General features: G+C 49.3%; 3 protein-coding genes across 3 annotated transcripts; all 3 read right to left on the bottom strand.

The window, feature by feature from the left end:
• Positions 1-3,808: 3,808 nt before the first annotated feature.
• Positions 3,809-6,965, bottom strand: LOC116499526 (loricrin-like). Its single transcript, XM_032204280.1, has 2 exons — positions 6,912-6,965; positions 3,809-4,554 (listed from the first exon to the last, which is right to left on the bottom strand). Exons 1-2 carry the CDS (start codon positions 6,963-6,965, stop codon positions 3,877-3,879), a joined length of 732 nt encoding a protein of 243 aa, XP_032060171.1. The 3' UTR covers positions 3,809-3,876.
• A 342-nt stretch (positions 6,966-7,307) lies between these two features.
• LOC116499527 (loricrin-like) lies at positions 7,308-8,711 on the bottom strand. The gene has a single exon (XM_032204281.1). It carries the CDS (start codon positions 8,709-8,711, stop codon positions 7,308-7,310), a length of 1,404 nt encoding a protein of 467 aa, XP_032060172.1.
• Positions 8,712-12,560: 3,849 nt separating this feature from the next.
• On the bottom strand, positions 12,561-17,955 carry LOC116499528 (loricrin-like). Its single transcript, XM_032204282.1, has 5 exons — positions 17,615-17,955; positions 17,043-17,232; positions 16,521-16,754; positions 16,203-16,418; positions 12,561-13,775 (listed from the first exon to the last, which is right to left on the bottom strand). The coding sequence occupies exons 1-5, from the start codon at positions 17,953-17,955 to the stop codon at positions 12,561-12,563; spliced, it is 2,196 nt and encodes a 731-aa protein (XP_032060173.1).
• Between the last annotated feature and the right edge of the window lie 9,647 nt (positions 17,956-27,602).

Consider the following 27,602-nt stretch of genomic DNA (forward strand, 5'->3'; position numbering starts at 1 on the left):
GAAAAATCAGCCTGCCATCTCTCATTCATTCCACATCCCCTTCTTTACTCTTTTGTTTCCAGTTTGTCCTTCAAATACTAGAAATCATGAACACTGAAGCAACCCAAATACATTCACATCTGATATTTCTGCTACTTAGCATCAGCAGTCTGGAGACCAGTTTTGATGGAGCAAATTGCCCCTGCCAGGGAGGCAGAACTTGGCTGGCCATAATCCCAGCACCTGCAGACCAAGCTGTCTCTGTAAGAACATATCTCATCTAATTTTAGCAGATTTTCCTAGGAATGCAATGTTAGCCATGCAGCAACAACTTACCTTGGCTGGGAAGTCTGTGAAGAGAGAGTGGAGCTGAGTGAATGAGCTGCTCTCCCATCTGAGAACTTTTATACGGTTCCTAGCTCTCTTCCTGAAAATGCAATAACCCCTGGGGAAAAATGACCAACGTATTTACAAAACAGCCCCACCCCTAATTATCCACCACCTTCAAAAGCTTATTCAGCCTGGTTCCTTTGATTGACTTGTCATATAGTAGATTGTCTTCCTTGTGTTACACAGCTTTAATTGCCACCCTGCCCCACACGGGTTGTAATGCACGAAGAGTGAAAATCGTGTGGGTGGCTTGGCTGTCTCACCGTCATGCCCGGATGAGTTTTATATTGCAAAATGGATGGCAAAGGTGGCGTTTTTTGGGTTTCTGCCCTGCTGAAACCTCTTGCCCTAAGTCTGGTGGGGAGGAGAGGTCACAACACCTGGCTGTGGTGCCTCTCAGTGTTTTGGCAGGGTCGTGCATGGTGGACAAGAGCCACCACTATCCAGCCATAACTAATGGCAAGCTATTAGAAAGTCCCCACCACACATCCTCTATAAGCATCTCTAAAGGTGCCTTCACCCGTATGACATCTGGAGGTGCCAGCAAACTGTGTGGGTCAGCAGCCAAGGGCCCCATCTTGACTCCCTCTCTCTCAGCCTGTGTCATTTTCTGTAGCAATAAAACATGGTTAATGAAGATGGGGGCATGGGGAGTGCACTGAGAGCTACAGCTAGAAAGTGCCCCATAAGAGCTGGGCAGAAAAAATGCTGGCCACTTTTGGAAGCCTTGCCTTGTACCTGTGAATTCCCCCAACATGCCGTGTGGTTTCTCTACTTGTCTTTCTCCCCTCAAGTCTGATGTTTATAGCCATTACACTGGCATCGACACACTTACCACTAGTATTCATTGCTGACATTTTTCCTGGCCAACGCTGAAAAACATCAAAGAAAATTGCACTTTTAAATGATCGTTTTTCAAATATTTTATTTTATTTTATTTTATTTTATTTTATTTTATTTTATTTTATTTTATTTTATTTTATTTTATTTTATTTTATTTTATTTTATTTTAATTTTTTTTGTCACCTGTACCTGAAGTGGCCACTGTCTGTGACAGGAAACGCACGCCTACAGCTGCCGATGGGGCAAACCTTGCTTGTGAGTAAGCTGTGAGGAAAGCACAGAGGGCAGGGACCATGACCCTGCACCTGATGCCCGGCGTGAGCTCCCCCCGCGGTGCAAAGCAGCGGGCTGCTGCATGCCCGGCTCCGCTGCAATCGTCTGTGCAACCTCTGCTTTGTATGTCACAGATAATTACTCAGCTCCTGGCCCAGGGCTGAGCTGCAACAGCCCTGATCTCTCCTTTTCTCTCCCATTAGACTGTGCCATTCTTGCAGTGCTCACTCAGTGTTTTTGCTCATTTTGCATCTTAGCTCCTTCTGCAGACGCAGGAGTTGTGAGGTTTTGGTGGGCAGAGACCGATGGAGCTTCTGAAGCAGAGGGCTGCCTCCCACATGCTATATGTAAAGAAATGTCTTTAGTTTCTATCCAGAGGAATCAGTCCATGGCTTTCATCAAGATGCCAGATCCATGTTTACCATTTGCTGTGCCTGTTTACAAACAGATGCAGAGGGGCTTTGGCAGGCGCCAACATGCTCTGGGATGCTATCGCAGACCTGCAGCCAGGAAAAGCAAATCTCTCTTACCTCATTGTGATTAGTGGAGGGGAAACGTGCAAGTGCAAACACATGAGTGTGCATGCCTGCTCTTACACCCAGCCTCTGCATCACCCAGCTTCATGCTGGAGGGATAAGCCCTGCACGTTGGCATGCAAAGAGCAGCAGCCCCAGGGATGGAGGGATCCAAAGAGATGTAGCCCCAGGCCCAGCAGCATTGTGCTCAAACTCTGGGTGCAAAAGCATCCTTCTCTGCTGTGTCTACTTTATTATTGTATCATCTAGCCTGGTTAGCGCCAAGCTCATGCTGTGCTTGTTGAGATGAGCCTCTAAGAATGAGCTGGGTGGAACAGTGAATAACAGGTCTACATTTCAATTATTTCATTTTTTGGGGGGTGGTGTTAGTGGAATTTTTTTTTTCTTCTTCTTTTTTCTGTTTTGTTTTTGTTTTTGTCAGTTAGTTGAATATCCAAAAAGTTTTTTATTACTCCAGGTTTTACTGGGTTTTCTAGAAGTCTCTCAGAAGTTGTTTGAGCTTTCTGAGTTCTTCACTACCTATGATCCTACCAAGTGAAGCAGGGAAAATAATAGAAATCAATAACGAAGAGGTAGATTTTAGAAATATAAGTAGATGCAAATAAATGATAAGGATGACTAATTTTAGAACGGAATTTATTATGGCTGGTGACAAAATGTTGTGTAATGTTCCCTGCACTACAGGTCTCCAGTCTTACAACATTTTACAGCAAGAAAATACCTGTCATGGCACTGAACAGAGGGCTGGAGCTCAGGGGATTTGGGTTTTTGTAAGGTGTGGTGTTTTATGAACATCAGGGCAAAGTTTTCTGGTTATTTATGGAGGCAAAAGGTTCAAAATCCTCCCAGGTGAGTGAAAGAAGCAATGGTAAAAATATTTTACAGCAGAATTGTAAATTTAAGTGAGCACAGATCTACGGGTGTTTTTTTCTCTGTTACCAACATTTGGAGGAGTCCAAAAACCCAGAGAACAATCCTGAAACTTGTAACTTTTGGCACATATCAAGTCACAAGGAGGACCTGGCGTTCGAGCCTCCCCCGCACTGCCCCATCAGCACAGAGGAACTGTCTTCTACCTCCACGTAATTTAGGGCCTGATCCTATCAAAAAATGTCATGAAGCAGGTTGCTGCAAGGAAGGAAACCAGCTTGTTCGAGTTGCCTCATGCTGCTGGTGCAAGCAAACGTTTACGTGCTCCAGCTTACGACATCTCTTGCAATCTTGCTGGGACGGGAGCCTGCCATGTAATTGTTTCCAAGTAAACAGCCTTGCACTCCCAAGGTCACGCTGTAAATAATAATCAGGTGGAAATCACCTGGGCGTTTTGCATATCTGCTTAACGTAGCTTGTAGGGTCTGGCCTGCGCTCCCCTGCCAAGGCTCAGCAGGGCAGAGCGGTTCCTCTTGGTGGAGAAAGCATCAGGGGGAGCTCCAGCATCTCCAAGAGCCACATGGAGCAGCTTCTCCTGCTGGTGAAAGCCGTGCATTTTACTTGTACTAAAGTTAAATTACATTTAGGTCTTGTTGTGAAACATATGTCATATGTAGGGGAAAATAAATCTTCAAGTAGACTCTTTGAGTATCTGCCTGTGCTATGAATGAAGGAGCCAGAAACTAAAGAAACCATCCTGATACTGAAGTTCCCACAGACAATGAGGCTTTATTTCCCAAGCCATGAGAAAAAGGAGGAAGCCAAACCAACCACCAAAGCATGAAGACCTTTTCCCAGCGGTGCTCCCAACAGCATTACAAGTGCAGCCTGATGTAAGGAATTCAAAGCTCCTGGTCCATGGGAAAAGCCTCAGCGTGGCACATCCAGGGCATGTCTGCATGGGCAGGGGCGGCTGCTGGGTCCTTCATTTCTTCTGGTTGGCGGGCCAGTGGCAGCTCTGCTTGCTCTGTTGGGTCTCAATGTCAGGAATGACCACGGGGCACTTCTGCTGCATGGCCTGGGAGGACCCAGCACCTCCAGAGCTCAGCTCTGGGCTGGAGAACTCCCCACTGCCATAGCCCGATGCTCCACTAGAGAACCCCAATTCCCCACTGCTCCCACCTGCGGTTAAAGCATTTTCTCTGTGGCATGCATAGCCTCCATAGCTGGAGCCTCTTCCCGCACCGATGCCCAAATTCCCAGAGTAGCAGCTGGATCCTCCACCACCCCCTGAGCTGCCAACCATTCTCCGTCCCGTGTCCTCGATGCCGTATCCTGCTCCCCGCCGGGTGCTGTAGGCTGGGACTGTGCCTCCTGCAGTGTTCCAGCCGGACATCCCCCCACTGTCACCACTACTTATGATAACAGCCCCGTCCCCGCCACAGCTGTACCCCGCTGAAACACTGCAGGTGGAGGATGCTGGCATGACTGGGCAGGGCGAAGCTTCCCGGCTGCAGGTGACGGAGCCATCCCCGCCAAAGAAGAAGGAGCCCCGTCCCTCAATGCTTGAGGAGCACCCTTGGCATCCTCCGTAGTGCGAGGGGATGTCATTGTTGTAGCCCCTGTTCCGGCGGGAGCATCTCCCTCGGAGACAGTGAAAAATCTGAAAGAGGAAAAAGAAAAACTTCACTGCCTCATTTTGTTTCAGGTTTGCACCCTGGCAGGCAGGGAGACTGCAGACAGTGTGGTCAGAAAGGTGTTTCCAGGGCCTGGGGCAATGCCAGGACACTGTTCAGCTCATCTTCAAATACAAGAGCATTTTGACTGTTGCTGGGATGGCTTTTCTGTTTCTAAACCCTAAGCTGTCTTTCTGGAGAATCAGAATCTGAAATACATTCTTTTAACTTCTAATAACCACTACGGTTCCCCCCACTCATCTTCATGATGATCTGGAAAGACAGCACGGATTATCATTGCTTCTGTTTAGAAAGTGCTGCAAGAGCAGGGGATCAAGATTTCCATGCAAGGTGACGTTGCCGTTTGCATTTTTGCAGCCTTTGCATAGTGTCCCCAGTGGGCTTTAGATAAGGTGAGCAGCCCAGCCATGGGAGGTTTCCTACGTAACCACTAGGAAGTACGATGTAGGCTTGTTATTAAATAATATAAAAAATATCTCTCAAACATGTTGAAAGCTGCAAAGACTCTGCCAGTTATCCTCTGCTGATCCTGCTAGAGACTCAGCTGGGTTTTCAGCCTGCTCGAGCTCATACTCCAGTGACCTGACTTTACTTTGCTTCCCAGTGGTCCAAGGGAGAGTGTAATAAAGCCTGTGCCATAGGAATAAACCATACAGACCCCAAGAACTTTGCTAGGGGTGCTCAGGCAGCAGGGGTCAAGATCTCAAATGAAGCTATCTATCTCCCATAAATATACAATCATAAAGATGAAGAAAAAGCAGACTTACCCTCGTCAGCCATTGGAAACACATTTAGAAGATTAAAGTTGACTGAATGAGGAGCTTTAACACACAGGAACTTTTATATGGCGTTTAGCATATATGGGAAGTGAGACACCCTAAGGAATGGCAAGGATTTATTTACCAATCAAACACTGATTTCAGTGTTTGCTTTGACTCATGACAACTGATCAATATCTTTCCCTCACACTGCTAACTGTGCTGCATGCGGCGGTAATTGCTACTTCTGCTTAATGATCCTATTTTCTGCTTAATGACCCTATTCCTGTGCTCTTGCCCCAAGCGAGGAGAATGGCTCCTGTCCCCAGCAAGGCAGAAACACTGGGGGAGGTGGGTGGCAGCGTGGGTGCAGGGAAATGCTGAGAATGAGAATTTGGTGAGTGTGGGGCAGAGGGGGGTGGTGCCTGGGTCCAGCTTCAGCATCACTGCCAAGGCGGGTGTGATAAAGGGGTACTCAGAGAGGGGAAGGCATGGGGATGTTTTCATCCAAGGCTGCACCCAGCACCCTCCAACATCTCACTGGTGGTTCTGTAGGGGAATTTTCTGAACCAGGAGCTTGTCCAAAGCAAAGCGGCCAGCTTGGGTATTTGGTGAAGATGCTACAGATACTCTGGGAGAGCTTAGGGACCCTGGAGAGAATTGCAAAGGTGTAAATGTCCTAACACTTAAATCCTCTGTGGCAGGATTACCCTTCAAATGAAGGAGTAACCCACCAGCTGCCTTCCTTCTGTGTACACCCCTCTGTGCCCTTCCTCTGGTTTGGGAAGACCACCGAGTACTGGGGCCTGCAGGGAGGCTGCTCCGTCTGGCCTCAGGGGGCTGTGCGGGGGCTGTGCCGGTGGTGCTACCTGACCCTTGGTGCCCCAGCTTGGCTCTTTCTGGCAAGAGTCTGCTCAGCCCCAAGGTATTTCCCCTTGGGGACGCTGAGTCCCAGCTTTGGCTCAAGGCCAAATCTACCGGGCAGTAAGCAAAGCAAAGGGGTGGTGCTGCTGTGCTTGGTATTGCATTTAGTAGAAGGTTTCCAGAGCTTGGGCAAGGAGGGATTAAGGCCTGGAGGCGTGCTGCGGTGTGTTCAGTGGCCTAAGGGATGTGCTGCTGGCTTTATTTCCTTCTGCCTGGCCCAGGGCTGGCTCAGCCAGCACAGAGGCCCACCTCTGCACAGAACCCCTCTGAGCTTTGGGAGCAATGGGGAAGAGCAAAGACATGGACATTGGCATGGAATTATCAGCCACTCTGGGTGGTGACAGCTGCTAGCATGGCTCATCCCTGGTGTTTGAACTTCAGGAGCAAACCTGAGGAGCTCAGCTGCATCCTCCCACAGCTCTGCATTGCTCTGGGAGCATCCTCACATTCTGCAGTCCTGGGAGGGGGCTAGGGTCTGGGATGGCTGGGAGGGGGAAGCACCCTACAGAGGTGTTGCAGGGACACAGGGAGATGTGCATGCTTGGTGTTTTAGGCAGTGCTGTTGCTCTGTTTTGGAGCCTAGGGGAAACAAAAGGTGCAACAGTGGCTCGGGCTGTGAGATGGGTGGCTTTAGTGCTCACTTTGTGGCAAAGCACTGCTGAACCGACCATCTCCTCCACAGAGAGGTGGCACATGATTACTCAGATATTATCCTAGCTGCCAAGAAAGTGAGGAGCTGGGTGAGAATACAAGAAATAAGAAACTGCAAACTAAGTCTGCTTTGCGATATGATTACATTTATTAGCTTTACACATGATCTTTGAAAAAGCAGGTGTCCGATCAAAGATGTCCCAAAGCCAGCAGCAGGGCAAAAGGCTGATGATCATGGAGTTCATGGCATGGGGAGGCAGCACCAAGGGATGAGAGGAGAAGAGGACACGCTGAGAGGAGGCTGGCAAACAGCCAGGCCTGGGAGGGAAAGCAGTGCTGTGGCAGAGGCGGGGCTGTTGGTGCTGAGCACTGAGCTGCCAGGGCTGTTACTTGTGGCTGGGGGGCCAGGGACAGGCCTGCTTGCTCTGATGTCCCTGGGTGCTGGGAATGACAATGGGGCATTTCTGCTGCATGGCCTGGGAGGAACCGCCACTGCCCCCGCCGGAGCCGATGATGATTGTGTGGCCCGAGGAACTGCCACTGCCCCCACTGGAGCCCCCACTGCAGCAGCATCCAGAGGAGCCACCTCCTCCACCTCCGGAGCTCACAACGATCTTCTGGCCAGATCCTCCACTGCTGCTGCTGTATCCTCCTCCCATGCCGTAGCCTGAGGAGCCCCCACCGCAGCACCCAGAGGATCCACCGCTGCTGCTTCCACCTCCGACAATTATGATCTTGCCTCCTGAAGAGCCACCACTGCTGGACCCTCCACCGCAGCACCCAGAGGAACCACCACTGCCTCCACCTCCAATAATGCTCTTTGATCCTGAAGAGCCACCGCTGCTGTATCCTCCTCCCATGCCGTAGCTGGATCCTCCACCACAACACCCAGAGGATCCACCACTGCTGCTTCCACCTCCGACAATTATGATCTTGCCTCCTGATGATCCACCACTGCTGGATCCTCCACCGCAGCACCCAGAGGACCCTCCACTGCCTCCACCTCCAATAATGCTCTTTGATCCCGAAGAGCCACCGCTGCTGTATCCTCCTCCCATGCCGTAGCTGGATCCTCCACCACAACACCCAGAGGAACCACCGCTGCTGCTTCCACCTCCTACAACTATGATTTTGCCACCTGAAGACCCTCCGCTGCTGGATCCACCACTGCAACACCCAGAGGACCCTCCACTGCCTCCACCTCCAATAATGCTCTTTGATCCTGAAGAGCCACCACTGCTATATCCTCCTCCCATGCCGTAGCTAGAGGAGCCTCCACCACAGCATCCAGAGGACCCTCCACTGCCTCCACCTCCAATAATGCTCTTTGATCCTGAAGATCCACCACTGCTATATCCTCCTCCCATGCCAGAGCCTGAGGAGCCTCCACCACAACACCCAGAGGATCCACCGCTGCTGCTTCCACCTCCGACAATTATGATCTTGCCTCCTGATGATCCACCACTGCTGGATCCTCCACCGCAGCACCCAGAGGACCCTCCACTGCCTCCACCTCCAATAATGCTCTTTGATCCCAAAGAGCCACCGCTGCTGTACCCTCCTCCCATGCCATAACCAGAGGAGCCTCCACCACAGCAGGATCCCCCTCCTCCACTGCCGGAGCTCACAATGACCTGGGCAGAGCCCCCACTGCTGCCTCCACAGCAAGAGGAGCCCTGTGCCTGGTAGCTGGAGGAGCTGCCCCCGTGGCAGCACGAGCCCCCACTGTGGCACCCGCCGGACTGGGAGGACGTCTCATGGCAGCCTCCGGAGCTCTGTCGGGAGCACATCTTTGAGCAGCGACCCTGCAAAGAACAGAGGTGTTATTCAGGAACCCCTCAGAGATGCTGCTGAGGTGTCATGGCAAACCCAAATTCTTGCATTATCCCATCTGCCTCATCTTCTCCAGTCCTATTTCAATGTCAGCTTCATAAATCCCCTCTCCTTTGAGAGACAGCAGAGAAGACCTGCACTGATAACCTCCTATGGTCTGTCCCTCTGATCACACCATGTACAGAAAAATGCCGCACGCAGGAACATGGAGAACATCCCCAGAGATTTGCGTGCTTTCTCAGACAAGCTCAGAGCCGGCATTCTGTGAAAAGCTTAGTCCGACTGGAAATCCTTCTGGATTTACAAGCTGCTAAAACCTGCGGTTATCAAAAACCTGGCCGTGGCTGAGTATCCTGAGGGTGCCAGGTACAGCCCCTTCTGTAAGGGAGGCAGTCCTGCAGGCACACCACAAAGGTTTTGTAGAACTGAAGTCGAGCTGGCACGGTTCCCCATTTCAAAGCATGCCCCAAGACCGCAGGTAGAGCGACCTCTCTGAGAAAGGATTGGGAAAGTTCCCTTGTCAAAGGCTTACCTTCCGTGCAGCTGGAAATGCGTGCAAGGCTTGGAGGTAGGCGAATGAGGAGCTGTCGGATACGTTAGCTTTTATATCGAACCAACGGGGCTCTTAAGGGAAGTGAGACACCCTAAGGAATGCTGATAGATTTATTTACCGAGCCTGGCTTCACCTGCCTCCCTTGACTCACTTGCTGCAGATAGGTGATACAGAGGTGATCAATGATGTACCAATTATGTTTTGAACCATAGTTGCTATTTTTAGTTAATGATTAACTTCCGGGAGCCTCGCTCTGATATGTTGAGGGTCAATATCTCCTGGGGGTCTGACCCCCAGGACAAAGAGGGGGCTCCCTACTCCTTTCCCCTTGTCTGCAGCCTCTTGGGTGCTCATCAGAGAGTGGAGGCAGAGCAGATGCTAAGGGATGGAGGCTGCAGCAAGGCAGGGCTAGGTGGAAGGACGAGGGCAAAGGATGTGCTGGAGCAGAGTCCTGAGGGGCCTGGGGGAGGTCTGTGCTCAGCTCCAGCTTCCCAGGTGCCCTGATCACTGGGCTGAGTGATCAGGGCCGGTAAAGTCTTGAAATATTTCCTTCTGCAAAAGCTCATTTGAAGGTCATCAAGATCCTACCCTTGGAAATGCACAGCACACTGAGTGTTTCCTCTGTCTCCGGTGATCTTCTGGAGGTGCTGCTTTGCTGGACAGCCCCCCTGCAGCTGAGGTTAGGGGGGCATCTGTATGTTTTGCTGTGAAATGTGCCTTTCTGGAGAAGAACACTTTGTCAGCATGTAAACTGCAGCACGGGCTGCCATGCTTTGCAGCACCTTCATCCTTCCACTGCGTCACGCATGCTTGGAGGCTGACGGTAGCATCCACCCTGACAGAGACGGAGTAGAGGAAGGTATAATTGGGTGGTTTTAGCTGAGAGGATGCATGACGGTGGCAACAGGTTGCCCAGCCCTTTCATGATGAACATAGTTTTGGGCACACATGCAGCTCTGGTGGCATGGGGACAGGACCATCAGCCTTGTCTCCAGGCAAGGGGGTGCAGGGGTTTTCTTGCATTTTGCTTTGGACTCCCTCCAGTAGCTTAAGCCCTGCTCCAGTCACCGAAGGGAAAGCTAAGGTCTCACAACAACTTTGGCTCTCAGCCGTGAAGTGTGGGTGTCACGCTATGGAGCATCACAACACCTTGATCCCTGGATTTAACCTGTAGGGACTTGCACAGAGGGGCATCCAGGATTTGTGGCTCATCAGGACCCGGGCTGTGAGGGAAAGCTGTGGAGGCCTTTGGCAGGGGTGGCAAGAAGTGCTCCTGCAAGCACCGTGCCACCTGTGTGCACGCAGACCTCGTGCAAAGGCTGGAAACATGGAGCCTGTGACACGTGCACATGTGTGCTGCTCAGCCCACGTGGAGGAACAGTGTGGCTGGAACCACTGCTGCAGGATGGGTGCCCATCAAACCCCTCTGGTTAAAGAGCTGTTATGATACATATGTTGGGTAAAGGCCAGGTGGGATGCAAAATGCTTCATGGGGAGACTGACCCAAATTTGGGCCACCCTGCTTTGCAGTGTCTGGGTCTGTCTGGGATGGAGTTAACTTTCCCGGCAGCAGCCTGTACAGTGCTGTGCTCTGCACGTGTAGCTAGAACAGCACTGGTATCATACCAGTGTTGTGTCTGCTGCTGAGCAGTTCTGGCACAACATCACGACTCCTTCCAATCCCTCAGAGCCAGCAGGTTGGGGGTGGGCAGGAGGGGAGGAAGGAACATCACCAGGGCAGCCGACCTAAACCAACCATAGGGATATTCCATACCAGGTGGTGTCACACTCAGCAATAAAAGGTGGAAAGAGGAAGAAGAGGGGAGGAGTGGGCTCTCGTTGTGAAAATGTCAGTCCTCCTGAACAGCGGCTATGTGCGTTCAGGGGCATGGCCAAGCATTGCTTGTTGGTGGGAAGCAGAGAGTAATTTCTTTCCTCTGCACTTACACATGGCCTTTGCTTGTTTATTTATTTATTGATTTATTTATCCCTTTCCCCTTTTCCCCCTTTCTCTTAGTTAAATTATATAATTAATTATAATTAATTTTCCCTTAATAATACTTTTCCCTTTAATTAAATTATCCTTATCTCAACCCATGAATTCTCTCCTTTTCTTCTTCCACTCCTCTTCTGAGGTGGGGGGGGAGTGAGAGAGTGGTTGTGGCAGAGTTCAGCTGCCCAGCAAGGTAAAACAACCACAGGCAGTGTCTGGGTTCTTTTCTGTGTGGTGGACTCATTGTGCTCAGGACAGGCAGGCAGGTTTTGTTATCCTTCAGTCATGGCACTGCAAACACCTCAAGGGACTGTGCCTTGGTGTGTGTTGGTGGAGAGAGAGAAGAACCTCGGCCAGGTCCCGCCGTCCATTTCCCCAGCTGCTTTCTTCATGCATGGCAGTGCTGACCTGGATGACATTGGTCACAATGAAGATACCACTGGCATAAGGGGAGCTCTCCAATTTTTCTGCACACACACAATCTGATCAGTTTTAAACCTTCAAGCATTTGCATGACTGTTGATCACCTCTGGAAAATTACCCTTATATGCCTAACGTTGTTACCTGCCTACCAGCTGTGTGTGGGAGATGGACACAGAAACCTTTAGCATAAAATTTACTGAACACAAGACCGAATGACATCTATTCCGAAGATGTCTGACTTAGGCACAAATGCTGCTGTATGTTGCCTACCAACATGCGTGGTTTCCTTGTGATAAAACTCAAGAAATGGAGAAGATGAAACCCTGGCTGAGTATTTCCAAAGGATGCTGCTGCCTGCACTGAAATCCCAGCAGCAAAACCCAGAGCTTGTGCTTGGCTTCCTCATCTGGGAAGGGGAAACAGAGATGGAGCTCTTCCCCAGGTTAAGTTACAGCCTTGGTGAGCACTATTAGCAAGACCGACACCAAACTCTCCTTAAGCAACAAGATCTCTCTCAAGCAAGACCTGTTAACATGCATCTGTTCTGGCACTGCAGGCAGATTTCTCAGCTGAATGTGTTTGATGCATTTTTTAACTATCTGAAAGCAAACGGGGAACTGTCAAAGAATAAAAGCAACTTTGCAAAACCAGTTCTTTTTAAATGCAGTAGTTTTTTATTATTTTATGTTACAATGAAGGGTGACAAAAGTCTTCTGGGAGTTCACAGCATAGTGATGGTACATGAGGGGAAGAGATGAGGACACGCTGGAAGGAAATGAGCAAGCTTGTAAGACAGAGGCATGGCTGTTGGTGCTGAGCACTGAGCTGCCAGGGCTGTTACTTGTGGCTGGGGGGCCAGGGACAGGCCTGCTTGCTCTGATGTCCCTGGGTGCTGGGAATGACAATGGGGCATTTCTGCTGCATGGCCTGGGAGGAACTGCCACTGCCCCCGCCGGAGCCGATGATGATTGTGTGGCCCGAGGAACTGCCACTGCCCCCACTGGAGCCCCCACTGCAGCAGCATCCAGAGGAGCCACCTCCTCCACCTCCGGAGCTCACAACAATCTTCTGGCCAGATCCTCCACTGCTGCTGCTGTATCCTCCTCCCATGCCGTAGCCTGAGGAGCCCCCACCGCAGCACCCAGAGGATCCACCGCTGCTGCTTCCACCTCCGACAATTATGATCTTGCCTCCTGAAGAGCCACCACTGCTGGACCCTCCACCGCAGCACCCAGAGGAACCACCACTGCCTCCACCTCCAATAATGCTCTTTGATCCACCACTGCTATATCCTCCTCCCATGCCGTAGCCTGAGGAGCCCCCACCGCAGCACCCAGAGGATCCACCACTGCTGCTTCCACCTCCTACAACTATGATTTTGCCACCCGAAGACCCTCCGCTGCTGGATCCTCCACCGCAGCACCCAGAGGACCCTCCACTGCCTCCACCTCCAATAATGCTCTTTGATCCCGAAGAGCCACTGCTGCTATATCCTCCTCCCATGCCATAGCTAGAGGAGCCTCCACCACAGCATCCAGAGGACCCTCCACTGCCTCCACCTCCAATAATGCTCTTTGATCCTGAAGATCCACCACTGCTATATCCTCCTCCCATGCCAGAGCCTGAGGAGCCTCCACCACAACACCCAGAGGATCCACCGCTGCTGCTTCCACCTCCGACAATTATGATCTTGCCTCCTGATGATCCACCACTGCTGGACCCTCCACCGCAGCACCCAGAGGACCCTCCACTGCCTCCACCTCCAATAATGCTCTTTGATCCCGAAGAGCCACCGCTGCTGTACCCTCCTCCCATGCCATAACCAGAGGAGCCTCCACCACAGCAGGATCCCCCTCCTCCACTGCCGGAGCTCACAATGACCTGGGCAGAGCCCCCACTGCTGCCTCCACAGCAAGAGGAGCCCTGTGCCTGGTAGCTGGAGGAGCTGCCCCCGTGGCAGCACGAGCCCCCACTGTGGCACCCGCCGGACTGGGAGGACGTCTCATGGCAGCCTCCGGAGCTCTGTCGGGAGCACATCTTTGTACAGCAACTCTGCAAGGAAGATCATGCTTGTTACCCAAAGGAAGCCACTGTTGACACGGACCCCAGGCAGCAGCACCAGTGTGCCACTGCAAGCAGAGCCTCTGGAGTCACCAAATGCCCTTTCCTTTATGTACTTTGTTATCCATCCATCCCAATCACACATAAAGCCTTTTGCTGACAGTAGAGACCCTATAGCTAATCAGCTGTTATTTTAGAGTCTTTTATCTCATAGATATTCCATCTAGATCTCTATCCTCCTGGAACACTATTTCCAGTATCATGGGATGATCCTGCTTCTGGTGATATCCACAAAAAGCTTAAATTCACCAAAGCAACCTTCCTGACCTTCAAGCCACCACCCATCAGGCATACTCCACCAAAACATTTCTGTTTTGTAAGCACAAATATTCGAGAAACATTGCTCCCTTCAGCAGAAATGGACTTACCCTTCCCTGTTCTGGCAACACAGAGAGCAGAGCAAAGCTGAGCGAATGGAGCACCTGGGAGACTCAGCAACCTTTATACCATTTCTAGTTTTCCTAATTGGGATGTGAGGCATCCAGAGGAATGGCGATGGGTGGATTTACAAAACAAACTGTTCTCCATCAACCTACTTGTCCTGAGTCATTGAATCAGATCGATGCCTCTCTGGTGCATCACTTCCTAGGCTACTTGAAGTCTGGCCGTGGATATCATGTGAGCTCTGCCCTGTGGTTGAGGGCGAAGGCTAGGGCTGTGGGGCTGCAGCTAGAGCCCCCCACCCCTGCTGGGAGAGGCTGATAGGGTGGCGGGTGGCAGCTGAAGTGACACTGTGTTTATTGAACATGATGGGCTATGGAGATGCCCAAGGGAAAGGAGAGAGCTGCATTGGGTAGGACTGCAGCCATGAGGCAGCAGAGGGGGGCAGAAGGTTCCCCATGACTGGACCACCCCAGCATGCCCGTCCTGCCTGCATTGTGATGTCCCTTGCAGGAGGGGACGCTGCCCCTTGCAGGTGGGGTGAAGACATCCAGCCAGGTGCTTGGGGCAGGGGTCCTGGCTTCAGTCCCTGCCTGCCCATTGGTGCAGCTGGCTGGACTCCTCGCATCCTGATTGGTGAAATCTGGGTGCCCTGGGTTCTGACTGGTGCAAGCTGGATGCTCTGGGTGCTGATTGGTGCAGGCTGGATCCCCTGGATGGGGCAGGCAGGGGATGGGGTACTCCTGTGCCAGCCTGGGCTGTGGTGGCCGAGCTGGGTGCTGGGGCTGAAGATGGGACAGCAGCAGGGACACCTCGCTTTCACCTCGGTTCCCCAGCACCTCTTGCTCTGATATTTACCCTCAAGGGCTATTTTTCTTTTAAATGTTAACTTGCCAGCCTGTTCGAAGTAATGGTAAATGGGAGTGGAGAGGCTGAGCTGCCTGCCAGAAGAATTAAATGTTACTGTTTATTTCCATTCCATATTGCAACTGCTAATTGCCAGAATATACCACATCAAAGAAAGCACTTCCCATAGGGAAACTCCCAATGAAGACTCATACCTGGAGCGATGTTTTACTCCTGCATGAATGAGGAGCTCCCTACTTGCTCCAGGCTCAACAAACTCCACCCTTGGAGGGGCTGCCTGCAGTCCCGCCCCTGCTGCTGGCTGCACCAGGGGGTCAGAGCTGGAGCTGGAGTTTGACAGACCCCTCCTTTCTCTCTCAGCAGCTGCTTGGTGCATCTGTGAGCACTGAGAGCTCCTTCACTGTGCACGTGCAGGGGGCTCAGCCTCACACCTGTAATGCTGCCTTGCAATTCTTTGTGCTACAGGATAAGAGTTTTTGCATCTTTCCTCTCCTAACTTATCTACACCTTCCTCTGGCATTTCATGGTAGCTGGGTGAGGTAGAGAGACTGCTTGCAATATTTAACTTTGTGGGACCTTGTCTGATGGGTCAGGGTCAGGTGTATCAATTGACATTAAAAGATGACCTGAAATATTTACAGAATCCAAGATCTCTTTTACAGTGGGTGTTCAATGCACTTGTACTCTGGAGTTTTATTACAACATCACCTCAGAAGAAAATTATCATAAGGGAAATAATGCAAAATACATGGTGTAAAACAAAATCCAACCACTTAGACACTGAAGCTCTCTAGAGCGGCAGGTTTTATTATCTTGTGCAAGTGTTAGAAAGTTGAGGCAGAAAATGGACATATCAAACAACCTGCATGAAGGTGCAAGTTACTGATACACACCACCAGAGGTTCTGGTCAGCTGGAGAGGTGAAGAGAAATATTCCAATGAAGAGGAAGAAGGAACCACACGAGTATTCTTACATTTAATAGAGAAAGAAATAAATGTGACGTTTATATTCTGGGCTTTCTTGTTACAAAGTTCTCTTCTAAAGCCACTACTTATGTTTAGTCTGTGGTGGCCAGGAGATTGGTTGGGTTTGCTGCTGAATGGACATACCCCCAGAGCTCGATGAACCACCTCCACCACCACCTCCTCCAAAAGAAGAGGAACCCTGGCTCTGTCCAGAACCACCTCCTCCAATAATACAGATGGATCCTTGGCCCTGGTGGCCAGAACCACCTCCTCCTCCTCCACCACCTCCACCTCCACCAATAATGCAGATGGGTCCTTGGCCTTGGTGGCCAGAACCACCTCCTCCACCTCCTCCTCCACCTATGCAGATGGGTCCCTGACTCTGGTGGCCAGAACCACCTCCTCCACCTCCACCTCCACCAATAATGCAGACAGGTCCTTGGCCTTGGTGGCCAGACCCACCTCCTCCACCTCCTCCACCTCCTCCTCCTCCTCCACCAATGCAGATGGGTCCTTGGCCTTGGTGGCCAGAACCACCTCCTCCTCCTCCACCTCCACCAATAATGCAGACGGGTATTTGGCCTTGGTGGCCAGAACCACCACCTCCTCCTCCTCCGCCACCTCCACCAATAATGCAGACAGGTCCTTGGCCTTGGTGGCCAGACCCACCTCCTCCACCTCCTCCTCCTCCTCCACCTATGCAGATGGGTCCTTGGCTCTGGTGGCTGGAACCACCTCCTCCACCTCCTCCTCCACCTCCACCAATAATGCAGATTGGTCCTTGGCCTTGGTGGCCAGACCCACCTCCTCCACCTCCTCCTCCTCCTCCTCCTCCACTTATGCAGATGGGTCCTTGGCCCTGGTGGCCAGAACCACCTCCTCCTCCTCCTCCACCAATAATGCAGATGGGTCCTTGGCTCTGGTGGCCAGAACCACCTCCTCCACCTCCACCTCCACCTCCTCCACCTCCACCACCTCCACCACCTCCACCACCTCCACCAATAATGCAGACAGGTCCTTGGCCCTGGTGGCTAGAACCACCACCTCCTCCTTTTCCTCCTCCTCCTCCACCAATGCAGATGGGTCCTTGGCTCTGGTGGCCAGAACCACCTCCTCCTCCTCCTCCACCGCCTCCTCCTCCACCTCCACCAATGATGCAGATGGATCCCTGGCCCTGGTGACCAGAACCACCACCTCCTCCTCCTCCACCTCCTTTTCCTCCTCCTCCTCCACCAATGCAGATTGGTCCTTGGCTCTGGTGGCCAGAACCACCACCTCCTCCTCCTCCTCCTCCTCCTCCTCCTCCTCCTCCTCCTCCTCCACCAATGCAGATGGGTCCCTGACTCTGGTGGCCAGAACCACCTCCTCCTCCACCAATAATGCAGATGGATCCCTGGCCCTGGTGGCCAGAACCACCTCCACCTCCTCCACCCATGCTGCCACTTCCAATGCAGATGGAGCCTTGGCTTTGGTGGCTGTAACCTCCTCCACCTCCACCACTGCCACCGCCGCCTCCTCCAATAATGCAGATGGGTTCCTGTCCTTGGTGGCCTGACCCACCGCCACCACCACTTCCACCGCTGATGGATCCTTGGCTCTGGTGGCCTGAAGATCCTCCTCCTCCACCTCCTCCTCCAAAGGAAGATGATGATATGTGGGTCTGGTAGATAGCACCACCACCGCTTCCTCCACTGTGGCAGGACGATCCCTGGGTCTGGTATCCTATAGAGCCTCCACCCCCACTGGAGTGGCAGGATCCTCCTCCACCACCACCATGGCATGAACTTCCTCCTCCACCACCACCATGGCATGAACTTCCTCCTCCACCACCGCCATGGCATCCACCAGACTGCTCAGAGATCCCTTGTCCGTCGCCCTTCTGCTGATGGGAGCCCATCGTTGCAGACACCAGAGAGCCCTCCAAGAGAAAGAAAAACAGGCCTTAGCAAATGCAGAGAGAAGAAAACTTGTGTTACTGTCCCTCCCCTTCCCCCTCCAAAGTCAGACTGATTGATGAAAATATCTCCTCTTCCCTTTCTGCCCCCCAGCCACCACTGATAGCTAATGCAAAAGGGAACTGCCATCCTCAGAAATGTATAACTCAAAAAAGAAACCAGAAAGGGTCTGGGAAGTTTTCAGCTTATTCCATATCCCTTGATCATGTCTTCTTCAGGGTCTTCTCTATTCATACCTAACTGTTTTTATTTTATTTTATTTTATTTTTCCCCCTAGGACAGGTGCAACTGTAATCATTCCTTAACTGTTCATTCTTGCAGGAAGCTTCCAGAGTGGCATTCCACTGGAAGAGACACACAAGGCTGTGGTACACCAGAATTACCCTTATCCAAGTGTGGTCTGGGAATTTTGAAAGGGTTGTAATGCTCAGTGTTAGTATTCCATGTCAGACAAGAAACAAAAAACATGGCTCAGCATTTCCACAATAACTCCATTGCACTTTGAAATCCTTCAATCTTGGGTTCAAAAGGGCACAGTGACTGTTTTATTTCTTCTTAAAATTTTATAAGATATAGCAACAGCCTATGGCAAAGTTAATAGCAGTAGAAATACAAGCTACACAAAGTTTCAGCAGAATGTGCTAGGCCACCAGCTGCAAGGGCTCAGTGGTGGCTAGCACCCAAGGCTGAAACCTGAAGAGATGTTGTGGAGTTTGAGCAATTTGGGCACTTAATCCCCACCACAGCTCACAGCTTTGTCTGCTGGCAGTATAAATTTGTATTTTATATTCCTTTGACAGGCAAGTGACACCTCTCTTAATGAAAAGGGTCTACAGGTCAGCAGGTTGATGTCTCCAAACACACACAAAAAAAAAAAAAGAAAAAGGAAAAGGAAAAGGAAAAGAAAAAGAAAAAAAAAAAGAAAAAGAAAAAGAAAAAGAAAAAGAAAAAGAAAAAGAAAAAGAAAAAGAAAAAGAAAAAGAAAAAGAAAAAGAAAAAGAAAAAGAAAACCCTTTAGATGAAATTCAGATGAAAGGCTGGAAAAAACGTGCATTTTGTTTTTTAGTTCCTTTGTTTTCCCATGCTTTACTAAGTACCTGCAAGAACTCTTTCTTTTTCCTTTTTTTTTTTTTTTTTTTTTTTTTTTTTTTAATAGTATATTCCAGTAATATTTCAGAGCTGCCTATATGCAGCAGTTGCACATGTTGTTAAGTGCAGGCAAAAGAAAGGGCCTCCAAAGATGATTCTTTCTGTCTCAGCTCTCCCTCTTTTCTGTATAATTAAGTAATGAGTCATTAGAACAAAAACTATTGCCTGTAAATATGGAGCAATTTTTAGACTATGAGACCCAAAAGCCATATTTACTCCCACCTTTTCCAGCTGAGTATTTCAAGGCTAATCAGACAAGTTAATTTTCAGCAGCAGCATGAAATGCCTTACCGTGTCCCACAGCACGAACCAGTGGAAAGAAGTCAAATGGAGTGAGGAAACCTTGTATGTGAGAACTTTTATATAGTATCTAGTCCTCCTCTTGGAAGGAAACAGTGATTGATTTATTTATGTGCCAAACCCAACCACAACTACCCACTTACTTGGCATAATCTTGGGCTTGTCATTTCTGATCGATATCTCCATTCCACCACCTCTTTTGTTTTCAGCTATATTCAAGTCACCGGATGGCTCCACCTACTACAAGTAGAGTGAAGAAACTGGGAAAATCAAACATGTTCTTGGGTTTTCAGAAAAAAAACAAGTGATTTACTTTCACATTCTCCCTACACAGGGGTTCAACAGTCCTGTAATAGGAAATGAGAGGGGGAAAAAAAGGAACTTTAGTATTTATAGGCATAGGAAATCTCTTTCTCATTTCAGAAGATGCTTCTGAACACTCAGACATGACTCCAGCATGTTATTATTTTGTGTTGTAACTGGCAGACTGGTAGGAGTATATTATACGTTTCTAATGACACCCACAGTATAGCTAGGGGCGGTAGGGACACACACTGAACTCCAGCCTCCCCAAATGACAGCACATACCTTTACAGCCAGAGCCTGAAGTGATGCAAACCTGGGAGGCTCAGGTTATATATATACCTATATATATAGGTTATATATATATATATATATATATACACACACACACTGTATATATACTGTACAGTATATATACAGTATATACAGTATATATACTGTATATGTATATATGTATATATATATACAGTATATATACTGTATATAATGTATATATACAGTATAGCTAGGGGCGGTAGGGACACACACTAGACTCCAGCCTCCCCAAATGACAGCACATACCTTTACAGCCAGAGCCTGAAGTGATGCAAACCTGGGAGGCTCCATGTGCTCTATAGCCTTGGAAAATTTGACCTACAGAGAAAAAGAAGGGGAGAAAAAAACAGCCAAAGGAGCAGTGAAGAGGTATTCGAGCAGAATTTCAGGAGTGTCAGAACACCTGGGTTAGGACTGTGACCTTTTTTCTTCTGTCCCACTGGCTTGCAGAGACCTTGACACATGAGTGGAGGGGCTGTCTGTCCCCTCAGTGGTTATAGACACGAGCCAGTAGCACTGCAAGAGCATAGCCACCGCACGCTGCCATGTCTCGGGAGCCACTCACAGCCCTGCAGGTGCCAGAAGAGCCAGGTTTTCCCTTGGGGTAGTGGATTTCCAAAACCTCATTGGTACTTCCCAAGTTTTTGCATAGACAGTGCCTGACATAGCCTGGGGTGTTAAAACACGGCCAGCTTACACAATTTTAGTGTTAAAGAAAGTCCAAAAGTTATTTCATCGCTATGTTAACTGGTAGTTATATACACAATGACAAAGATGCTCTGGGCATTGAGTGTTCTGTCATAGGCAGGATGATCATGACAGAAAAGGAGCAGCTTTGAAACAGGGCAGGACTGTACTGGGAGTTTTATTCTAGATGGCAGATAAATTATATATTAAACTTTGATTAAAACTCTTGGGAGCATATGAGAATAGGAAAAGCCTTTCTTGCAAGGAGAGTATCATACATGTATTTTTGCCTGTTGCATGCAGTATTTTGCTGCATTTACTCATGGGTTAAGAGATAAAAGGAGTCATCTTTGTCATTCTCCTCCTGCAGCACTTCATCCCTTAACTGCAAGGGCCACAGGGGAATTCACAGTCGATATAGTTTGCCACACTCTTCATGCCCTTCCTCTGCCAAACTGGAATTATGACAAACAGTGAGCTCTTCCAGTAAAACCCTCCAGCAAGCTTTCAAGTACTGGAAGGATCCTTCACTCAGAGATGACAGGGGCAGCTGTATCTTGTTTTGGTTCAGAGCCATGCTTCTCAACGGAGAGCTGCGGGCTGTGCCACCTGGAGTCTCTGCTATGTGCCTCCCTGCTTGCTTTGCCCAGGTGCATTTCCTGCCCTGAAGCAGGGATCTGCTCAGCCTTATCTCATCTTGGTGCTTGCACCTCTCAGCTGATTTCTGCCAGCAGCACCATCAGCCTCACAGAGCCCCAGCCTGGAAGCCACCCTGCCAAGGAAAAGAAGGCATCGCTGGCGAGTGACCTTTTTCTGCAGGTCATGGTGCTCTGCTGAAGGCTCTCACCTGAAGGGAAACTCATGGGACAGCTCGGGGCTTTCACCTGTTAGGGGTCTGAAAAGATGGCCTATTAGAAACAGTTTGGAAGCCTATCAGCTACCCTGAGTTTTCAAAGACATGGACAAACCTGTGATTTGGAAAGCTATTCTGGATGAAAGCCAAGAACTCTTAACTATTCACGTTGCTAGTGTGTTTTATTTCCTTTATCCTGGCATAGAGACAGAGGATAACTGTTGGGGCTCTAGTTGAGGACAGCAGCATCCTGGAAGCTTGCTGGGGAAGTACTGGGCATGAGGCATGGAAGGCTGAGGCAGAACACCTGCCTACATCTGCAGCTTTTACAAGATACACTTCCAAAGCAGGTCATCACCGCTGACCAAGAGGAGCCCAGATGTAGTGAAGCCACTGTCCCCAGTGTTCCTTGTTCTGTGCTGCTCCTGAGATGTCCTACACAAGCTCCTCATTTGCATCGGACTGCTTGCAAGCATGTGGATGAGTATCCCAGTGGGTAGAACCTAATAGTTAAATAAAAATCCACCCCCCCCTCATTTCCCACCCAGTCTTCTGCTGAGTTTTGGTGTGCTATTTCTTACAGTACAGCTGCTATGTGTACCCCTAGAAACACTCAGGTGGGACCACACCACTGCTAATGTGATGGAGACAGAACGGCAGGTGATATCAAAGCCCCTTTGTGGAGAGGTAAGTAGGGCAGGGAAGATAGAAGTCAAAGGATTCACTGTTTGTCTGAAAACCAAATTAAGGGCTGTGGTTGTACCATATACTTAGCATATCTAGAACAGCTTGTTTATCTCTGCTATTAAGATCAAGGACAGTCAGGATGCAGTAGTAAGAGGTTTAGCGTGTTCTGACACATAAAAGACACGTCCTCGGGTTTTAGGTACATGTCCTGGGAAAAGAAGTGTAACAAACCTTAGTTTGGTTGCTCTAAATGAGGCTTGTTAGCTTGGTTGGATAGGTCAAGGCAACACAGAGCTGCTGACACAGTGACAGTTTGTTAAAGGAACAAGTAGTAAAACATTATATTGCCAAACTGTTAAGGGATGGCAAGAAAATCAGAATCTGGCACCACGTTCCTGCATTTCAACATCAAAGTTAAGTGCTCACATTCACTGAAATGAGCTCTACAGTTAGCCTCGGTCCCAGCTGAGCCATGTGAGGTCTGTAATCTGTTATAAAAGTGTTTTGCTTCCAACCAACTGCTCCTTCATGTTACTGATCCTTTTCCCAGGCCCATAAATAGGAGTCTCAGTACTGAGACTGAGAATCAAAGCAGAATTATGTCCCCATTTTATGCACAGAGGAGACTAATTTGGGAAAGTTTGAAACCTGGGAGTTAAAACAGAGCTTCAAAACCTCAGTCCAATGCCTCAGCTTCAGACAAAGCCCTCCTTAGTGAAAGAAAATCCCATTGCAGAGCCAGAGCACCCCAGCATTTAGATGACAGGGCTCTTTTCAGGTGATTTAATAGAGACCCTGAAGAACATTGTGTGCACTACAAAGCACAGATTGTAGCTATCAGAGTTGTAGCAGGAGGGTGGAGTATAATTACCACAAAGGCGCACATTCCCACAATGCGTTTGCTCAGTACCTCCTGATTACATCCTCTGTGTGGGCTATGAGAGGTGTGATCCTCACATCTGTCCTGACTGTAGGAAAGGGCCATGCTTCTGCCTGGTGATTGGTAGCAGATGGGCTGGATGCAACCAAGGCACACTGCAGACTGAGAGTCTGGAGCCCTCGAATTACTTTCTGTTTAATTCCCTATTCCAGCCACGCCTTTTGCATATTGCAGGGTGGTGGGGAAGGAGGAAGCAGGTGTAAGAACTGGTCAGATGGAGGAGAATCTTTCCCTCCATGTAAACCATCTCTCTCCTAAGCTCTCAGTTCCTCTCTCACTAAGTCAATATGAAAAAACATTTAATAAAATGGTCTAACATACCAAACACCTGCAATGTCCAGCACCCCCATGACATACATAAGGCACTGTGGGGTCTGTAGGCAGCCCTGTACCAGTGTGGTGGACACAGAGCTTGGAACACCCTGTGCAGCTCACAGAGCTCCAGGAGCTTGGCATCTTCCCTGAGACCACAAATTGCTCAGAGCCTTTTGGACTCGATAGTCCTCAGGAAGAGAAAGACGTGATCACCAGTGTTCAGAACAGCTTTCTCTCTCTTCACCAGCTCACTGCAACCCAAGCAAGACCTGTCCCTGTTGCCAAATGGCTTGGCAACTGGCTGACAGCCCCTGTGGTGCCCAGCACTGATGCCATGAGTTGCTTGGGGTGGCAGCTTCTGCTCAGGTGTCGTCAGCACCCTGGGCCCAAGGACAGGGATCCACCTCTTCTGAGCATGCAGAGATTGTCTCCTTCCTTTTCATGCCCATTTCCTCACTCTGCATCTCCTCAGACAAGGCACAGCCTGCTGCTCTACCTGCTTAATCCTTGGTGTCAGACAGGTGCAGGAGGCGGAAGGAAAGGATTATTTTAAAGCTGGAAGTGTTTCTACCTCCACCTCTTGCTTCTGCTTCTATTTTGGGGATCAGAGCCTTCAAGCCTTTGCTCTCTTTTCTGCCAGCTCTTCTCCTAAGACCCTCCACTGAGAAATTGCCCTTTTTGCTTATTATTGTACTTAACCATCCACAATCTTGGCGAGGACTCTTTCTGCAAGTCCTCATTTAGACACACAGCATGCTTTATGTCACCCTGCCAAGGAATGCAACCACTGTTTTCAGTGTTGATAAGGCCAGTATACCCCAAGAAGAACTTTCCCCAACAATTAATATATAATGGCTTTGGCAATTCAACAGTCCAGCCAGGGGTTCCTTTCCTGGTTTCACTTTTGTCTGGCCCCTGCAGTTTGCCACATACATTAAGGCCAGGGGCACACCCTGTTTTCAGTTTTCCTCTTTCATGCATCCTGGTTCCTCATTCTTCTGAAGCCCATTGGGAAATGATTGGTGCTACAGTGGGAATTGGGGAGTTATGAAATAGGATGACTTGGGCCTGCCCAACCAGTAGCAGCAGCATCAGCCCAGCACTGCAGCTTTGCGATGGCATGCAACAATGCTTGTGCTAACACAGCTTGCTCTGACTTTAATTCCCAGCTGTTACAGTGGCTGCGTCAAAGAAATATCCTTCAGATTAAAAAAGGTTTCTGACTGCTGTTTAAAACCTCTCAATGTCTGGTAGTGAGCGTGCTTCGACACTCACCTGGAGTCTGCTGGATATCAAAGAACTGATCCCCTCAAGTGTTTTTTGGCTGTCCATATATCAAAGTTCTATACTTCACTTTGTACCTATACCAAACTTAGATCATGCAATAAATGCTTTACCAAAAAAAAAAAAGAGGTAGTAAACTTTTTTTTTTTTTTTAATTATTATTATTTTTTAAATTTTTATTTCCTCCTTTCAACTGATGTTTGCTGAATGTGGTAAGAGATGGTAGTATGGTCAAAAAATGTTTACTTTTAAATAATTAAACATCTAAAAAATCTGAAAAAGTGCAGCATCATTTAGAAAAAAATATACATGGAACTTCACTGTTTGCTCTGGCATATCAAGACAGGCCTCAACCTAGAAAGAAGTCTTACCAAGTAAGATGGCAACAGATAAAGCAAAAAGGAGGATAAGTCAAAATTGAGCAACAGCCCTGCTACATTAAATATGCAGATCTCTTATCACTCCCACAGTCTCATCACTGAGGGATTTTGTAACAACAGCAAAAGTTGGAGCACAAAGGGGAGTGTGAAGCGAGGCGCGGTGGCACCAGTGGCGGCGGGCGCTGTGCCTACATCGCTGCCCTTCCCCCCCCCCGGGACCACAACACAATTGACCTGGGCATAAGCATCACAGCTTGTGATGATGAGAGGCACAGTGATGTATCCTACCCCAGGGTCTGCCTCACAAGGAAGCACCTGGCTTCTGAAAGCTCATCCTTGCTTTGCTTGCGTGTGCATGGCAGCCAGCAGAGCCTGAGCATTAAGTGATCAAAATCCCACAAGTATGAGCTACCTTCCTTCTTCCAGCATCAGTACTTGCCCAGTGTGGTTTCTATAATCCCACTTTCAGTCAAATGAGCCCATTGGACATATTAAATGGTGACCAGAGGTCCCCCAAGACCATTCCTGGCTTGTTTGGTGGGGGGAAAGACCAGTTCCTTTTGTTTCCAGATAGGAAATGAGATACAGATGGGACCACCAGCCCGCACCTACCCTGGAGCCCCGTGGGGTGGCCAAATGCAGAGACGTCACCTGTCATGCTAGACTTCCTGCCCCACCGATAAGGGAAAATGTGGCTTGTCAGGCAATTACAGGTCATTCTCACTGGAGGTGACTAACTTGTCCAGCTTGGGACTGTGGCTCAGAGGCATCCATGTTTTTGGAAACGTGGCATGTGACAGGACATTTGTGGGAAGTGTCCAGCATCTGCCCGCTGCCCAACCTGCTGGCACTGACCTCAAGCAATATTTTAACATGCTTCAAAGCTTTAATGAAGCTATACCTGGGTTATAGCAGTGCAAGAAGAGACTTGATGCATTGGCAGCTCATTTACACAGCAGGCTCTCCTTATAGGAGGTAATTCTGGTGTCCAGTAAACCCAAGCAGGCAATTCTTGTGTTATTAACTCAACCTTTCAAGATCTTCTGAAGGAGAACAGCACCCAGTAAATGGAGCAAGAAACCCATGTATTTCTGTCTTGTTTCACTATCCACAACACTAAAAACCAAAGCAAATCTTCACTTTATCCTACTTTTTCCCAAGCCTTTTGTCCCCCGCACACAGAACCCCACGGAGCTGGCTCAGAGAATGCTCTGGTGGTCTCAGGGCGACGGCTGCTCCTGGAAAGGCTCAGCTGAACCTCTGGCAGCAGGCATTTTTCTCATTCTCTCCTCTCCAACGGGGAGTAGGAGCATTTCTGAGATGCCAGGAAAGCCTGCATGAAGAACATGTCATTTGTCACCCAGGCATCAGCAGCACTCCAAGTGCGTCACGGACAACCTCATTTCGGTGTCCAGTAGGGACCCATGGTGATGATGACTGTAAGCAGGACCAACTCCTTGGGAAGGCAGTCGGAGCTGCTCATCACCTGACAAGTCCAACTGCATAGCTTCCTATTTTTATGACCCACCCAGCTGTTTAGTTGGTCATCTGCCCAGTTTTTACCTATGACACAGATGCAGCTTCCTTCCCATACTATTCAGCTGGTTTGTGCCAGCCCATTAAAATTACAGTCATCAAAAGGAAAGTCTTAATTGCTCCATTCATTATCATCCATGGTCATATCCGACAGTTAGCTTATTTGCCTGGGAACTCCCACAGGCTTCACAAGAGATTGTAGGCTGGTCTGATAAAGTGAGGACAGTTGGAATGAGGAATGCAACCAACAGGGGACCTTCTTCAAGGAGCTCAGCTCAAGGAACCACTTGGGCATTTATTGACCATGGATGGCTGCTGTGCCCTCGTTTGGGTGAATTCAGCACTGACACCAATTTAAAGTTGACAAGTTCAGAACAGGGAGGAGCATAATGGCTCCAAAATAATAAAATATGGAGCATTTCTCATTCACCCACAGGCAATTCTTAGTTACTGTGTGAGGATGGCAGTAGAGGACAGCAAAACCATAGCCTGTTTTATAGGACAGAACTGAAAGATGTTCTACATGGGTTAGGGAAACTTGCAGAAGGTCTCCCTTTATCTCCTGCTTTGGGGTAGGAAGTGACCCCCTGTGCAGCTGTACGGCAATGTATGCAGCCAGCCCCCCCTCTTCTCAGTCTTCTCCTACCTGCATCCCCCCTAGAAAGCTAAAGGAAGTTTGGGGCAGAGGGAGAAATGCTGTCTTTTCAGACTGCAGTAAACCTAATTTTTTCCTACAGTGATGAAACAACTTGCTGCACAACTGGGTGCAGCACTGGAACTGGATTTTCTCCTTTCAAAGCCCCAAGCTGCCAGTAACATCTCCATGGGATAAGAGTAGGG

Source organism: Aythya fuligula, chromosome 28, assembly GCF_009819795.1.
Source record: "Aythya fuligula isolate bAytFul2 chromosome 28, bAytFul2.pri, whole genome shotgun sequence".
NCBI classification, from domain to species: Eukaryota; Metazoa; Chordata; class Aves; order Anseriformes; family Anatidae; genus Aythya; species Aythya fuligula.

What these genes read in the sequence shown, in the direction of transcription:
- LOC116499528 (XM_032204282.1), bottom strand. Translation starts at nt 17,955, where the DNA reads ATGGGCTCCCATCAGCAGAAGGGCGACGGACAAGGGATCTCTGAGCAG. An exon ending in GGAAGTGGTGGTGGCGGTGG is followed by an intron (nt 17,233 to 17,614) that starts GTCAGGCCACCA and finishes TCTGGTCACCAG; the next exon opens with GGCCAGGGATCCATCTGCAT. An exon ending in TATTGGTGGAGGTGGTGGAG is followed by an intron (nt 16,755 to 17,042) that starts GTGGTGGAGGTG and finishes CCATCTGCATAG; the next exon opens with GTGGAGGAGGAGGAGGAGGT.
- LOC116499527 (XM_032204281.1), bottom strand. Translation starts at nt 8,711, where the DNA reads ATGTGCTCCCGACAGAGCTCCGGAGGCTGCCATGAGACGTCCTCCCAG.
- LOC116499526 (XM_032204280.1), bottom strand. Translation starts at nt 6,965, where the DNA reads ATGTGCCACCTCTCTGTGGAGGAGATGGTCGGTTCAGCAGTGCTTTGC. An exon ending in CAGCAGTGCTTTGCCACAAA is followed by an intron (nt 4,555 to 6,911) that starts GTGAGCACTAAA and finishes TTCCTCTTTCAG; the next exon opens with ATTTTTCACTGTCTCCGAGG.